The sequence below is a fragment of the Alligator sinensis genome, unplaced genomic scaffold, assembly GCF_000455745.1.
Source record: "Alligator sinensis unplaced genomic scaffold, ASM45574v1 scaffold585_1, whole genome shotgun sequence".
NCBI classification, from domain to species: Eukaryota; Metazoa; Chordata; order Crocodylia; family Alligatoridae; genus Alligator; species Alligator sinensis.
In genome coordinates this window covers 240,555-257,634 of record NW_005842530.1, presented here as the reverse complement: position 1 = coordinate 257,634, position 17,080 = coordinate 240,555, and the positions used below count along the sequence as shown (strand labels likewise).

Genomic DNA, 17,080 nt, shown 5'->3' with positions numbered 1-17,080 from the left:
GAAAAGATGCTAGAAAATATTGGTATCTTTGAAGCGAGCATAGAAAGCATCAGCCAGCCTTCTGAGCCAGTGGCAGGATTTGTGTTGTCCATACTCTTTTGCTATCTGCTGTTGGCAAAGTAATACAGCATGGTCAAAATTCAGCACAAAACAAGTGACTTCCCTACACCTAGACTTTTTTTTACATGGAGCTTTCTTGAACACAAACCCTTTGCCTTAAAAAGCTGCAGTCAAAGGTTTTAGGCCCTGAACTAAAATGCCTCTCTGTAGCCATGCTCCCACTGACCTTCTATGCTCGGAAGAAACAGATCCTACACCAATCTGACATAAACACACATCCAGAGAAGCAGATCCCCCTTCTCTCTCTTTTTATAACCTCTCCTTTTCCCTGATAAGAGCCATCAACAGCTGAGCCAAGTCTTCTTCTCTCAGTCACCCCTCACTATCCAGGGCTTCTCAGTATTCAGTGCAATAAGAGGCACCTGCTAATTCCCGGCTCAGAGACTAATTGTTCTCCTGCCAAATGATGTACTTCAGTCTTCTTTCCATCTTATTTACCTTGGTCATTTTGGGGCCTTTCAATATACCTGATGAGACTCTTCTCCTTTGTCTCCTCTGTTTAAGCCACTTGGAAATGGAAATACCTGACTTGCAGGTACAAGCAGTTACAAAACTGCGGCCCCACAAGTTATTTTCGCTTTGTGTCAGTCAAGATGGACAAGCTTTCTGTTGCTACAGGCTCTTACTTTGGAGTTGAACATTTCACCAAACCCAGTGCCCTGAATTCATACTTCCCTGCGGTTAGTGGGAGAGAGAAGATAATAGGATGCATGTTAATTTAGATGATGCATCTGACCACTGTTATGTGCTCTTGTACTCTTCCATGCACGGTTCTTCCATTTCGCTCTTGATTTCAGTAAACATCAGTAATTCAGACAATACCTTTGCCACGGTCAGGGCTCCATTTCAATAAAACTCATAGGATGTCGATTTTTATCTTCATACCCCAAAGTCATTATACAGTTGTGAGCAAACATTGGAAGAATGCTCAGGAAGAAGGCACCAGGTAGAACACACCTGCTGTGCTGTGAAAAGTGTGAGGTACAGCCTGTAATTGCCTTGTCTTTCATGCAACCACAACAGACAGTGACTGAGGATGGCTGGCAAAAGAAGAATTTTGATATTAGAGCAGGCACCTGTCAAGATAATTGTATTTCTAAAATCTTATTACCTGTGCTTTCAGTGGCAGTTTAGAACATTTTTTAACCTCTATCACTTTTTTCTTTATTTTCTTTTTTTTTGCCTTTCACTCTACTTAGACAATAGAAACCAGTTTGCTTGGTTTGTCTCCATTTCTTTTGTTAATATGGATAGGCTTTAAGACTTAAATTTTCTAAGGAATCCACTGTAATTTTGGGCACCTGACTTGAGACGCACAAAATCCGTCTCAAGTTAAGCACTCAGAATCGGTGGATGCTTTGAAAAATGTAGACCTAAGCTATTAGTGTTAGAGCAGACATGCAGATATCATAATGCAACAGTAATAAGTCACTACACTAATGTCTCTGAGCATGCCCAATATGAACAAGATATTTCCAGAAGCCTGAAATAACTCAAACTGAGCTGAATGCCCACAGATGACAGTGAGTGCTCTGGATTCAGTCCAGTCTACCTGCTTCCTGTGTGAGTCCTACAATTTGCAAGTCATACTTCTGGGCTCTCGTGATGACCTATTGCAAGGTTATACAGTTTGGGTTCAGAGCCTGGAGCAGAAGGTTTAAATCCTAAAAAAAGAAAAAAGGAAGAAAAATACTGACTTTCCCTTGTGCGTGTGTGTGTGTGTGTGTGTGTGTGTGTGTGTGTGTGTGTGTGTGTGTGTGTGTGTGTGTGTGTGTGTGTGTGTGTGTGTGTGTGTGTGTGTGTGTGTGTGTGTGTGTGTGTGTGTGAGTGTGTGTGTGTGTGTGTATATATATATGTATATATTTATTGTGTGTGTATATATATATATTTTTTTTTTTTGCATAAACGTACTTTCATATTAGGTTCCATAAGCTTTTCTTCTGGTCTCTAACCAAGTTGACACTTCCTTTGCATTTTAACAGAACCTCTTACCAGCCAAATATCTCCCCTGGGGGATGATGGAAAGTGACCAGCTCCAAGGGTACCCATATCCACGAGAGACAGCAGAACCTTCCCCGACATAAGCGCATTCACATCGGTGTTGGGAAGATTAGCTGAGTAGAAGATGCCCGCTCCCTTAACACATGATTTTAAAAGCCAAATAGCTTCTTTTTTGGTTCTTGTTGTTAACCCTGCTCCCTCCCTTCCAATTCTGCTGCATGTAGCTTCTTCCCCGTTTGCTGGGGGAAGATGTCAGAGAAGCCATCCCTCTCCCACCTCCATCCTGACAGAAGCAGACACATCCGCTTAAAACACACAACATGATTTAATTTATTTAATTGTTTAATCAGTTTACATTCCACAATTGACAGTTTACTTATTTATTTTTAATTTTCCATGAACAAGTTGTTTAGTTAATAACCAGACAAGATTTTCATTGATGGAAATACAGTATTTTGTGCCAATTGAAACAAAAAAATCCCAAGATGCAGCCAGTTTGTTTGTTTTCTGGCAAAGTCCTGCAATGCTCTCTTCATCCTTTGTCATCCCAAAGTGACAGGAACTTGGCCCTTTCTCTTTTTGTTTCCTCAAGCCAACCCTACCATTACAATGAGGGTTTCTGGCTCCTATCCGGCAAACGCTGATGTGTAGGCATAAGCACCCTGCATGTGAACGTTTACAAGATCAGGGCCTTGGAATAGGAGGAGTTTGGTTGGTTGTTTTCAAACTGGCTCTGCTCACCTTTTGTGCAATAGTTTATGAGAAGGAATGGACATTATGACAGATTTGGTGAGATGCCGCAGTATTTGTAAAATAAACCCACGCATTCACATCCTCTCAGAACAGCCTAACAGAAGAGTTGAGTACTTGTTTGTCTTTATTTTTGATTTAGCCCCAGTGAGCCACAGGAGCCACTTCACCTCTGGCTAGAGTGCAGAGGTAAGAACCATGCAGTATGCACCACCCTTGTTCACTTCTGAGCACCAGGATTTCACAGTGCAAACAAAACGAACCTGTATGCTCCTCGGCTAAAAAAAAAAAAAGGTCCCATGGGGTTAAGTTGCTCCATACACAGTTAACTGCACACAAAATCCAAATGTACTTGACAATGCCTGAAACATAATCAGAAACGAACAGAGTTCTTGACACTTAAAATGTGATACAGTTTTGTATATTCTAGTTCAGTCGGGGCCTAATTTGAAGCGCATGAGTAGTACCATTGGTGGGACTCATGTTTCAAGTTAGGCATGTGCTGAAGTGCTTTTCCAGATCAGAGCCTTGGAGCAGGATTTAATGATGACAGCTCAGGCCTGGCAATGAAGAACTCCTGAGTTTGAAACCCAGTGTTCAAACTGACACCTACTAGAGATTTACACAAGACATTTAAAGACTGGATTTTCCAAAGTGCTGAGAACATAACACCCCAGTTTCATTTAGCAGAAATGGTGAGGCAGGAGGGAGAGGACAGTATCACTAAAAAACAGGCCTTCACCCTCTCTTCTTCAATTTGCTAACTTTAAAATAGGATAATATTTACCTGCCTCACACAGGTATGGTAGGGACTAATTATTTGGAGAGGAAAAGTGACAGATAAATGCTAAAAACGAATGCATTTTCTATATTTAAATACTGTGTCATCCTATAAATTTTATGCCGAGTTTCGCAAGCTTTATTTGTGCATTGGATGTTATGGTTGTGGGCATCAAATTTGTATGAAACTCAGACCTATCACTTTAAATATTTGGCCAGCCCACGGCATCCACATGGCAAATGTCTTGTCCTAGCCTCTTGGATCATTTTATTTGGGAATGTCATAGCAAAGGTGCCAACACATACCAGTTCACAGGAATGGCAATGACTTTTTTATGGCTAGTATTTCAAGCTGTTCGTGAAAATGGCACCCAGAGCAAATTTCAAGGATGGAGAGACTGTTGAAATCATTCCTCCTTCTCAGCAAAATGGTGTTGTTCCTTTAAACAAGAGAAAACCCCAAAAAGGGGCAAGAGAAGGGGAACATTTGGCCAACGGTACAGCATGTGACTAAAGAAAGTATTACCTTTGACAGGAAAACTCCGAAGCCACATCCAGACAAGCATGGCCCCGTGGTATACGGCACGCACACCACACGTTCAGGCATTCCCTGCTCTGCTACTCTGCAGCACGGGAAGGTTTTTGGATCGTGGGAGATCCCGGGGTCAAAAAACCCACAAAGAAAAATGCAGGGTGGTGCATGTGGTAGCAGTGCGCACTGCCCAAAACTGGAGCCTGGCTGGCCAGAGCCACACTCTGGCTACAGGCCCCAGCCTCCACTACCCCACCCGGGATAACCTGCTGCATGCCAAAGTGTGCAAGACACAGGCGTTCCCAAGGGACAACCAGTAGTGGCACAAGGTGTACCACTGCTACTTGTTCCCGGAGAACCAAATGTCCACGCTTGTCTGGATGTGGCCCTACAGGGCAAAAGCCTGGGGCAGTGCACATACTGTGGATGGTAAGATAAGCATTGTGGATCTGATTCCCCACTGTGCTGTCTGCAAAATGCTCCCAGCTCTGAATGGCAATAGTTTACAACTCCTGTGTGCATTTTAGGCAAAGGTTAAGTAACCACAGGAGGTGCACGGGAGTGGGGAATCATGCCCAGAGGAAGCAGAACTGGCCAACTGGTTCAGTGAATAATGTGGTGGGAGCCTGTACACTTGAGCTCTTCACTTCTTGAGGTTACGGAGAGACAAGGTGATGCTTTCGCCTTCAGACAGAAGATACTGCCTCCCCAAGGTCCAGACTTGCACCTGGTACAAAAGTAATATCATAGTCTCATGGGAGGCTGTGAATTCACACTCTGCTACAGGGGCAGAGGAGTGACTATGGCTTCTATTAGAAGAAGGGTGTCTTTTGAAGGGAAAGTGGAAAATCATCCCAGAATAAGAGCTTTAGGGTTTGTTGCTTAGTTTGGCAATATCCTGAGTTAACTGCTGGGGGGAGGTGAGAGAAAAGCAAAACTACTTAGCGAACATACACCTTCATCAAGGTCAGGGCAGCCATGAGGGCTACCATGTATGGCCAGCTGCCTGGGGCTAATGCAAGGAACAGAGGCCTAAAATAAACTAAAGGAAAGATCCACCCTTTCTTAATACTCCCCACCCCGATTCCCCTCCCCACAAAGTATAAGGTCACATGCACACTGACTTCACAGCCTTTTAACATGAGTTTTCTTTGACAGCAAAACTGTATAAAGCATGCAAACACCTCTGTGAAACCAATGAGTCCCACCAAAGAACAGCCACATGGATTTGTTAACTTCCTAGATCTTTTCTGTCCCTGCTACAAAAAGGAGGAGAGAGAAGAGCAATGCAATTTAAGGAGTGATATCAAAAGTTCCTTAGAAAACTGATGCTGCATCTTTAAATCCAATTTATTCTCAAGCTGCTTCCCCCCCACCACCTCCCCCCAGGTTCACTTCTTAAATTCTTTATTTCTTTTTTTTTCTTTTTCTTTTTTACATTTTTACAGACATCTTGGATAGCAAAACAGTCACACACTGCAGGTGTCCGAATGAAAATGGGCTTTGTGGAGAGAAACTCTTCTCTTCTCATGAAACACTTCCACACTCGCACACAGGGAGAGAGAGAGAGAGAGAGAGAGAGAGGCACCCCCCCCCCCCCCCCCGGCCACCCACATCTGACTCCAAAAAGGAGCATGAAAAGCTGAGAAGGAAGATCAGAAAAAGGATGGGTTTCTGGAGGGGTAGAATGACTACAGACTGATATTTGATCTCTGGACCTCATAGCTTTAGCTGCCACTTACCAACACCAGTCTCTCCCCAAGGAATGCTATAGCATCTTTGAGCTATTATGATACAGAGAGATTACAACCAAGCTAAGTTCCTCCATCCCTGTTTTAACAAGTACCTTCAAATGCTTCAATGGTTATGTTGGGAGGAGGTGTAAATATTGCCATGTCACTGAATGAACAGTAGATGTATAAAAAGCAGTGACCATGCAGTGCTTCTTCAGCCGATGTTAACCTTGTCCAGGAGTTTTCAGGAGCTGGTTTAGTTCTCCCAACCTGCCTCATAAGTTGGCTTTATTCAGATATAGTTACTGAAACATGCAAGATCGCACAAGCTGATGCGCTGAAGTGAACTGTTGGCCTCCTTGTCTGTCAGTGGTCAATGCCTTTCCTTGACTGGCTTTATTACCATGTGGTGCTGTCAAGCATTTGAGCTGGAGCCCATCTTCAGTGGGACTGCAGAGCTGTCGAAATAATTGCCTGAATAATGTGTGGTCTGTTCTCCTGTTAAGTCTTACGTTTCATTTTTATGTGGATAACTCACCCAGCACACATCAATGAGAGGTCTCAAACAACTGGCTACTCACAATAGCCTGTCTGAGCTGTTTCTCTCCCAACTGTATAGTTGGTCCAATAAAAGGTATTCCCAAACAAATCCTGATTCTCTTTGCAATATCATATAATAAGAATTAAAAAGAAGTATTTAGCTACCAGAAATATGCCTTTTAGTAAGAGGTTTTAAATTGTTTTGCTTAATGCTTTTTTGAATTCATGGATGGAGCAAGAGGTAGCAATTGAGTGGCTTAGCTAATAAGAGGCACATGCTAATAAGAGGCACATGCTTGTTCCCTAGTACAGGTTCTGCAGTGTTTCAGGGTGGGAACAGAAATCTGGTGGCAGTACCCATACAGACCGGACTAAACCAAACCTCAAGATCTTAACTCCTCCAAACTTAGAAATGGCAGGGCGAGCACACTCGCTCCTTAATAAATAGCTTGCATTTTAGGGTGGTGAGCTTTACATGTCCACAGAATTTGGGTTTGTCTAGACCAGAGAGCTGTTATACAATAAGGGAGGGTTTGTATTTGAAGGGTAATTCCATGCTAGCTTCCCTGTGGACACTCTTATTTTGCACTCAGCATCCCTTTCTACATTTCAGGCTAATCCATGGAGAGTAGATTAAGCTGAACCACAAAAGGCACTCATAGTGTGAAATAAGCGTGTCCACACAAATTGCTTCTTAGTTCAAAATAAATGTATCCACAAGAAGATATTTTGTAGGTTTTTTGGGGGGTATTTCCCCATATAGTCAAGCTCTCAGAACCCAGACCTGCGACTGGACCTGTGCTGGCAGACCCACATGCAATGTATTGATTTCACTGTGGTTTTCTGTCCAAGGAGAGGCAACTGAGGAATCAGGACCCCAACACGCAACCAATTTTCTAATGTGCTTTGCTTACATCTGAGATGTGTAAGGATTGCCACATAGGTGCAGGCCTCTGCCTGAAATTCTGTACATTATCAATCAAAGGGTATTTATTCCAGGCAATCATGAATCTATGGACATTGTTCTTAAATTTACATATATATACATATATGTACATATGTACACGTGTATCTGTTTTAGGGCCTGATTTACTACTATGTTTTTCCAATTATGACCTGACTGATCTCCAGGTATAACTTGATTGATTTCTATGGAGTTACACTGGCATAAAGCTGGTGTAACCCAGTGGTGGTCTCTATATCTGGGCACTCAATATATAAAGTGGCCCAGACACAAATCCTCTATCCCTCATCTGCCCATCACATACTCACATAAATAGGCCCTGATCCTACAGTCCTGAATGAGACAAAAGTCCCATCAATTTAAAATAAGTGGGATTTTTACCTGAGAAAGGACTGAATGTTTAAGTGCATTTTAGGGAGGTTTTACAGCTTTGAATTTTACAATGTATGTCCCACTTGGACCTCAAAGTCTTAGAAAATAATTCAAGTTACTGCAGCAAAATGTCTTCAAAAGTCCCCAAATTTGATATTCTGTATCAGAACTAGAGAAAAAAATGGAGAAGATCAAACAACAAACATATGAAGAAAGACACTTAAGTAATGGAAATTGCTGAGTAAAAATAGGAACAGTTTAAATTAGATGTCTGATTGTTGTTGGTGCCCAAAAGTTATAAATAATTCAGTTCACCAACCTAAAGAGTCTAAGGCTGCGCTTCTATTCTGTGGTTCTGATTACTTGAACTTTTCCTTTATATTGTATATTGTTAATAAAAATCCCTTGATAAAACCAGAGCCATATATCTGTATGACAAAAATAGACTCCTTGGGTAAAAATTTCAAAAGTGGGTAAGTGCTTTAGGAGTCTAAGTGATATTTTCAAAAATAATTTAGGCACTCAGGAGCCTAAAACTCATTGTGACTCAGGTTCCAAAGTGCCGAAGTTTCTTTTGAAAATGGAACTAAGTTGCTAACATGCTTTTGAAGTTTTTGCCCTTTCTTGACATACTGTAGACTCATCATCTTTGGCTGAGAATTTCTGAGTTGGTGGAAATATAACACAGTCATCTTAAAGGAAATACCTCATCACCAAGCTTATATTAAAAGGTTTTTCAATGCCAGGCGAAATTTGCTATCATATCTTGTTGCTGCTCAGTGCCCTCAACATGTGAAACGCCTTCCTGTGCTGAAAGACATATGGTCTAGGCCTAGCCATCACTGAAGGCATACTTTAGGGCCTGAAGTTAGACTTGGGTGATGTATAGGCCTGCTTCCCTTCTACACAGGCGTGATTTTCACATAAGGAAATCACAAACTTTTCAGATTTGGAGTTGACATGGAGAGAATTTTCCTTCTAAATCAAACTGGCCTCCTGCCTTTAAGTTCTAGCGAACCCTCTCTTACATCAGGAACAGCTGACATGGGAGTTCTGTGAGAGTCTGTGAATACCGAGACTATCATTCTGATAGGCCTTTACTCTTCTTTATAATACCGTCTTCCTACTCACCTCACTGAGTAGGCCCCTGGCACACTTTCATTTAAAGGCACCGTGGGATCTGATCCTTGATCCAGACAATCACTCTCCTGCCATGCCACATGTACACGGCAGAAGCCAAAATTTTTGGATCAAGGATCTCATCCCAATCATGCATTTCTACTTGCTGGCTCTCCCTGCCTGGCAAGCTTACACTCAGGTACCTGCAATGGGGCTGGTTCAAGCATTGGCCCCCAGATATGCCATACATTCAATTTAAGGTACCATAAAAACCAGCCATAAGAATGTTCTACATTATATGTGGAACATTTTTATGGCTGATTTGCCATTGCCTGGTGCCTTAAATTGGGTGCATTTATGCTATGATTAACACATTAATCATGGCATAAATGTAATGTGTAGAGGGGCCCTAAGTAACTTCTTTCATTGCCATGAACAGTATACATTGGTGTCTGTGGTTCTGGGTGGTAAACAGGATTTGTGAGCAAGTCAGAATTTTTTTAGGTATAGTATCCACAGTTCAGGACTGAGTGGACACAGAAGAAAGACACGGAGGCATCCTGTCTCTGAGTTTAGGTTACAAGGGATAAAGACTACACTGGTGACCCTTTAGTAGCCAAATACCCTAGAGTGCAAATTCACAAATCATCCCAGTTCCACTGTGCTTCCCCACTATTCTTCAGCACTGCATATCAATAGCAAGTGTGAATGTGGTATACAACACAGAAATATGGAATTTAATTGCTTTGCAACTCCAGAGTTAAGTATAAAAAGATAGAAAAACAAGATTATGCTTTATCCTGCCATGTATTTTCCCTATATACAGTACATACGCCAGGTTGTAGGTATATATCTACAACATATGGGCATAAATATTGTGTGTGTATGTGGGTCTACACATGAACTCCACATGGAAACAAAGTTATTTCCTACCACTCTGCAGTGCTGTCTTACTAGAAAACAAAATATTGCTGCTCCTGAGAGAAAGAGACTAATAACACAAGCTACTGGCAGATATAATAGAACAGTTTTCCACACAACTCTGTCAATGCTCATCAGTTCTGATCTGCAACAACCGTGTCTGACTTGAGGAGACAATCTACAGCTTCCCCAGTTGTTTCCACCCAGGGTTCCTCCTGACCAAGGCAGGCACCTGTGCTCAATTCTGCAGTGATTTAGGGGCGGTTTAATGTATGGTAGATTTTAAATGAACTTGAACAAGAACTTGTGGAACAAGAAATCATCCACAGATTAGATTGTGTTAAGTATGGTCTAAATTAAGAATACAGATTTGCGACTCATTACCTGGCTTAGTTTTTATAACCCCTCAGTGGGTTGACTGCTTTGTTTTTCTCTCTCCTACCCACCTTGCCTCTCACAGCAGTGCCCACCTCCTTTTTCCTCCCCATTTCCCTACCATTTGTGTTCTAATCACTGCTTTCTATTTAGCAGCTTTGCATACTGCAGTCCCTTCACAGCCTCTGGAGTAAGCCTGCTTAGGAAAGCCTGCTTCCAAAAGCTTATGCTGTACATCTCTGATTTAGTTAGTCTGTTAGGGTGCAAATCAACCCTGCTTTCCACTAGATTTTACCCAGGCCGTCACCTAACCTTTTTCTTTAAATTAATTCTAGGTGCCTGGGTGGCTATTTGAATTATGATTATAAAATACTATATTAAGTTGCATCCTGTATCCTATTTATGTCAAGAAGAATTTTGCTGTTGACCAGTATCAGTGGAAGAGGATTCTTTGTTCTATTATTGTTGTGCCAGTAGAGTTATGACTAAGACAGGAATTATATTATGATGCCTTTGTGTATATTGGGGATGAACACAATGAATAAAAAAAAAGAATAAAAATACCTGGTCAGAACCACTACCTCTTTCTGGAAACAAATGTATACACAGAAAAGTGTGGACATGCATTTTCACTTTCAATACTGTCTAGGAATATACTGAAATAATCTCTGAAAAAATCGATTTCACAGGACCTGATGCAAACCTTGCTGAAGTCAATGAGAAACTTTCCACTGCTGTCAGTGACATTTGGATCAGGCTCTTGGATCTTTCTGGCTGGGACTGAAAGTAGCAGCGCTGTAAGTTTTGACCCAAGGCTTGTTCTCATCAGCTTTCCTGCTCAGTTCAACAAAGCCAAAAGGTCTGATAGTTCAGAGTTTGCAATCAAACTTTAATTTCCTTGTTTCAGACTAAACTCTTCACCTTTGGAGATGAATCCGTCCCTAGCTTTTACAGGCTGTTTGTGCTTCATACACATTTTCAACTCCCTGGCTTCCAGTGCTATCTGGCAACCTTCCAGAGCTGTCTCAATTTTTCACCTCAAGACTTCCTCTGCTGCTTGGATAAGCACTTTTCTGCCTGCAAGCTGCCTGGGACATGAAGGAGTCTTAAATTTGGGGAGCAGAAGATCTAACACTGGGACACTGGGCTAGTTTCTGTGTGTGTGTCTTTGCCCCTTGAGGCCTTCTGTGGATGAACATGGAAGAAAGAGCTCAAATAATATATGTCTTTGTTTAGACTCTACAGTTGTTATTTCCTCTCCATTTCACTCTTGGCACTTAGTTTGGCACTTAATTAAGGACAGATTATAGCAATTTTCTCCTAAACTACTTTACTGGTGGAGCTCCAGGGACAAGCCAGGATCAGAGGTGCTGCAGCAGGGACCATGGGACAGTGATATAGAGTCATTCAGTGATGCCTGGGGCATATAGGATTTCCCCTGTCCACCAACACTCTTCTTCAGCAAGTGGTACATCACTTGATGTACAAATCAGCTAACAAGTCCTGACTACATTGTACCCAGAGCGAGGCAGGAAAACATTTACGCTTTTTAATGATTCTCTGCTGAAAGGGTAAGAAACATCCAGTCAGAGGATTTTGTTTTTGTTCTTTCAGACTAGATGGAATCATTTTGTCAATCCAAAGCAGCTTGTCAAAAGCTAGCTCTTTTCACCTGTGGGGACTGTGAACAGCAACTGAGAACTGGGACATCAAAAACTGTGCCTTGAAGAAATGCTTAAAAATATTCATTGAGCAACAGGACTAATCTGATCAGGGTAGATCCGTTCTGTGGTTGTAGAGAGGGGACAGATGGTATATACAGGTGGGCTGGTATGAGTTAGGTATTTTGACACTCAAACAGCTTTAGCTTTAAGAAAGTGGCATATACAGTACATAGGATACAGAGTACATGGAATTTTGCCATGTAGTACAGTCACATATACACTGCCCCTGGTACACATGGACAGGAGAACCATCTCTTAGTTAACTCACTGAATTCACAGAACAACTTCACTATACAGTAATTGGAGATTCACTATAGCTAAACTGCAGTTTGCACATTGCAGTGCAACAAAATAATTCATTGGAATTGACACAATTCATTCTACTTCACTATGACTGGAGTATCATGATATTTGCATTCTCTGTGAGCAGGTTCTTTTGCAACTCCCTGGAACATAGGTTTGCTGTCTTAGAAATGATCCATGAAAGGCAATGTGTGAGAGGGTCTGGCAAATACTGGACCTCAACATTATCAAGCTTCCAGAAAGGGAATCCAAACACCCATTAATACATCAGCCTAAGACAAGTTCATCACATGAGCTATGTGGGGAGAGGGGCAAGAGGAACAGGGGCTCAATCCAGCAAGGTGCTGAATACTATCCAGCAAAGAACTCAAACACATGCTTACTTTAAGCTCTGAGTAGTTCTACTGAAGTCAATATAATTACTCACATGCTTCAGGACATGCACATGCTTAAGGGCTTTGCTAGATCAGGTACAAGAGCTCAGCATTAGTTAGAATCAAGCCCCAGTTCCTTAACACTAGGATCACTGTCAAGTCAGCCCATTCAGAATTACTTCTCAAACTAGATACTAATTATGCCTGAGTCACAAAATCTGGATGTAGGTTCAGGATTAGATTTCAAAGTCTTCCTAAACTTCAGATCTGGGGTTTTTCTTTGGCTCACAGCAGAACTGGAGACTAATCATAGCATTTAGATCTGGCTTCAGGTTTGGATCTTGACCAAAGACCACATGAGTTGGAATTCAGAGCTCTAGTTTGAGCAAACAGAGAGTGTAGCAAAGGTTTTGATCCCTAATTGTGCATATTAGATTCCTTCCACTCTATGCTGGGCTCTCAGTGGAACTCTGAGTACTCCCTAAGGATCCTGTCCTGACTTTGGGAAGGTGGGTAAAGAACTGGCCTTTAGGCAAATGCCTCCCTTGGTGAGCCAAAATTTGACATTCCATAGAAATTAAGCAATGAGCAATAAATATTCACCTGTCCCTTCAGTGGCTCCCTGCCATACTGGCTGGGGAATCCCTTCAGTGGCTCCCTGCCATACTGGCTGGCAACCTGGGTTACCCAACTGAGAACAGGGCTTGGAGGGTCCTGGCTAGTTAGCCAGAGAAGTGAGCCAAAGATCCAGAGTTAACATTTCTCCTCTTATGTAAAGAAATCTGGGTGTCCTACTCACACACAAAGATACACACAGGTTCATATACACTTTGTAAAATGAAAGCTTAAAGTAAACCATGTTAAGGCAGGACTATTTCTGTCCCTACAGCAGAAAGAAAGAAAAGAGTCTGGAGTATACAGAACAGCAGAATCAACTTCTGCCTCTTTAAATCTTGCCGATATCTCTATTTTGAAAATACATCTGCCCATGCGAGCTGCCACGGATCACACTGTGTGTCACCTTTGCCATGCTTTCATGTTGTTTTCTGGGCCACGAGAACTGGTAGTGAACTAGACTAGGCCCGTCTGTTCCTCCCCTATGCCTACTCAGTGTAAATACTTGTATCCAAGACCTTTGCTACCACGGTCCCACAAATACAGGTGAATGAAAGTTTTCTTCAAGCGTATTTTAATGAACATGACCCGTTTTTGAAAATTGGAAAATTTCCAAAAAAAGCTTCGCATTATAATTATATTTTTATTTTTAATGATGAATTTTGGTTTTCATGCATTGGTTTGGGACTTTCAATTATTGTTTGTTTCCCATTTTTTTCCTTATTTTTATTTCCCCATCCCCTGAACCAGTTTTAATTAGCCAGCTGAGCCATATGATAGAAACTGATGGTAAAAATTGATCAACTTTGTTCTCAAAAACATTTTAGTTGAAAAAACTAGTGAGAATTAAAAAGAAAGAGAGCAACTGGCTTGCTTAAAACAAAACCCTCTTCAAAATGCTTGCAGGTTTTTTTAAATATATGTTTCCCCCAGCCCAGTGGAGAGTGAAATTAACAAAAGCTCACCTACGCAAAGTGGCATTTGAGTGTGAACACACTCATGTGGCAGCTGGCATTAGCTTGCTTGTATAATATGTCAAGACCAAACCAAACCAACCCACCTCCCGCAAAAAAAACCAAAAAAAAACCAACCAAAAAACCAACCCAAAGCAAGCCACTGAGCAAGAATCAAAGATAAACAAAGCAATCCTACTTTCAGATGCCCCCAAGAGTCTTCATTTCTTTGGGCCAGATTAATATTCAACAACAACATGAAATTGCCTAGCAGAAAGGGAAAGCAGAGAGGGCTTGGGGAAATGATTGATAGTCCCCCTCATTGCACTGTAGGAGAAGGATTTTTTTTAACTGGATAAAATACTGTTTCTTCTCAACGTTGTAGGATCTGGATGTCAACGCTTTCCAATTGACTCCTTCTCCCATTTGTTTCTGTTTAGATGCCCTGGATGTTTTCTATTGACTAGGGAGGAATAGTGGTGTGTGAACTACTATATGAAAGAGAGGAAGCAAAAACTATCCCTTAATTAGCAACAGGGTTATTTTTCCCCCCATTTTCTCTTCTTCCTACACAACTGTCAGTTGCATGAGAAAAAATATCTACACTTCTTCAGGTGCTCATTCAATAAGAACCTCTTGAGACCCCCCTCAGTTACTCCATTGCTATTTCTGCCAATGCCTTCCTCTGAGCTACGCTTCCCGTGTTAAGACCTGCTGCAGTGAGAGGTGGTATCTTTGCTTCCCTAGCTGACATGCCTTCACTGACTGTTTTTATCTGTTAAATTAACTGTTCTGGGATCTATGACCTGCACAATGGGAAAGGCAGAGTAGAAAGAGGTGTGGTGAGGAAAGGAGGATCAGGAGAAAGACAAAAGAGAGAGAGAGAGAGAGAAAGAGAGAGAAAGCGTTCCAATTGTGGATTCACAACTATATCGTACAAGACTTGAGCTCATGGGAAATGGATTTTCATTCACTGCATCTGACCCATTCTCTTCCATCTGTATAGATCGTTCTCCCAAATGGAAATAGGAGATGTCCGGTGAAACAGGGCAGTTTCCAATGACAAGATGTGGGAAGGTCTTATTTGGCATACATGGACACAACAAGAGGTGCCTTCCCCCTTACAGAGACTTGTTCCCCTTTTCTCCTCCACAATGGCTTTTGCCCAGTTGTCTTTAATATCCAAAATGGAAACTAAAACAAATCACGGTCAAATAAATACCCAGGAAAAGCAACCACAAGAGCTCCCCACCTCCCTTCCCCCAATGGGTCATCCCTTTGATCCAGAATCCCAAATTTTCCGATGATCCATTAAAATACAAACACTGCACAAATCCAGTAAAGGAGACTTGCCGTCTCAGAACTGGTGCCTTCCCTTGCACTTCTGTAGCTGCAGTGCCTCAGTCTTGGGCCACAAACACAGTATGGATGGTTTATAGGACAATCACATTGTAATGTTTTAAATTTTTCTTTAAAAAAAAGGGAAAAAAGAGATATACACACATGTATCACAGCATTTTCAAAAGGCCTCCTACTGCTTCTACCTTAGCAGTTCAGCCTCTGTGTTAAGCCTGGATGTAAGGCAGCTGGAAGATTAAAACAGCACTGTTGGAGCATCCGCTGAAGTGTCCTCATATTTGTTGTCGTTGTTGTTTTGATTTTTGTTTCGTTAGATTTTTTGTTTTGTCCTAAGTTTGGCAGGCAAAAAGAAAACGCTATTTTTTCCCCCGCATTCTGTCCATTTTGTCCTCTGTGTTTTAGGCAGAAAGAAAAACAATGATGGGGAAAAGGTTTTTCTCTTAAAAAAAAAGGGGAGGGGGAGTTGACAATGGCCCTGAGGAGGTTACATTCTAGAGGTGACTCAGATGTTTGATTTGTCGCTTTGCTCGTTGTTTGCATTTTCCTTTCTGTTTGAGATTGACAGTTTTTGGTTGTTCCCCATGTCCAGAACAGTTTCAAGCTTCGGATCTCCCATACTACCCTCTTTTCCCCTCCCCCAGTGGCAGTAGATAGATGCAACAGTATGTTCACTTGACCGCTAAATTATGATGCTGAAGTTAAGAACTGGATGGAAGAGCCATGTTACAGAAAAAGCTTTCCCATCTCTGTAAGAAAGAATGAAGCAACACACAGTCCTGTGGAGATGCAGGTGCCATGTTGGACTCAGCTCTACCTTGGCACTGGCATCAGTTTGAGATATATATAATTTTATATATATATATGTATGTATATGTATACATATATATATATAGTTGTATATTATTTATGTTTTAGCACACTGTCCCATTCTCCGGTCTGGATTTGGGGCAGTTGGTCCTGGGGACAGGTTGGACAGAAGGGGCCAGGGTGCAGAAGAAGCCAGAGATAAGAGTGAGGCCCAGGCCTCCCCAAGCACAGAACATTGACCAGCCATAGCCATGGCTGATGTCGTCAGGAAGTCCATACAGGTAGCGGGGGTAGCGGGACAGCTCAAAGTTGATTCCAGCCACACACGTGCACAGTGAAATAATGCAGAAGGTTCCTGGAGAAGGAAAAGAAAGGGGGAAGAAGGGAGGAAAGAACAAAGAAAGGTTAGAAATATACAAGTATTGCTCTCCAATTGTGTGATAAAGAAACAGGACAATGAGGTAATGACTGCAAATCTGGCAGTGAAAGGAATTGACACATAAAGAGATGTGGCCTAGCACTTTGGAGAGGATTGGGTCGCAGCAATCCTTGGATTTTAGTTTTGGTCCTGACTGGTGCTGGTTGGGAGAAACTTCAATAGAACCATTTTCTGTCAGAATATGCCAGGGGTGGGCAAAATACAGCTTGTGGGATGCATCTGGCCTGCCAAGCCATTCTATATGGCCCATGGGGCCCCTAAAAAATTTAGAAAATTAATATTTATATGCTCCATGCTTG

The 17,080-nt window shown here is 41.9% G+C and overlaps 1 protein-coding gene and 1 long non-coding RNA gene across 2 annotated transcripts in view; one reads left to right on the top strand and one right to left on the bottom strand.

Annotated features, from left to right (window-relative positions):
* Window positions 1-13,220, top strand: part of LOC112551620 — a 31,619-nt gene extending 18,399 nt beyond the window's left edge. Inside the window, exons 2-3 of the long non-coding RNA XR_003095914.1 lie at window positions 10,897-11,004; window positions 11,115-13,220. This is a non-coding gene — a long non-coding RNA (uncharacterized LOC112551620). The remainder of the gene's footprint in view (window positions 1-10,896; window positions 11,005-11,114) is intronic.
* Window positions 13,221-14,568: 1,348 nt separating this feature from the next.
* Window positions 14,569-17,080, bottom strand: part of LOC102372494 (transmembrane protein 178B) — a gene marked incomplete at its 5' end in the record, with an annotated part of 216,055 nt that continues 213,543 nt past the window's right edge. The window contains one exon of the mRNA XM_006031815.2: window positions 14,569-16,697. Within this exon, the coding sequence (XP_006031877.1) occupies window positions 16,447-16,697 (251 nt within the window). The remainder of the gene's footprint in view (window positions 16,698-17,080) is intronic.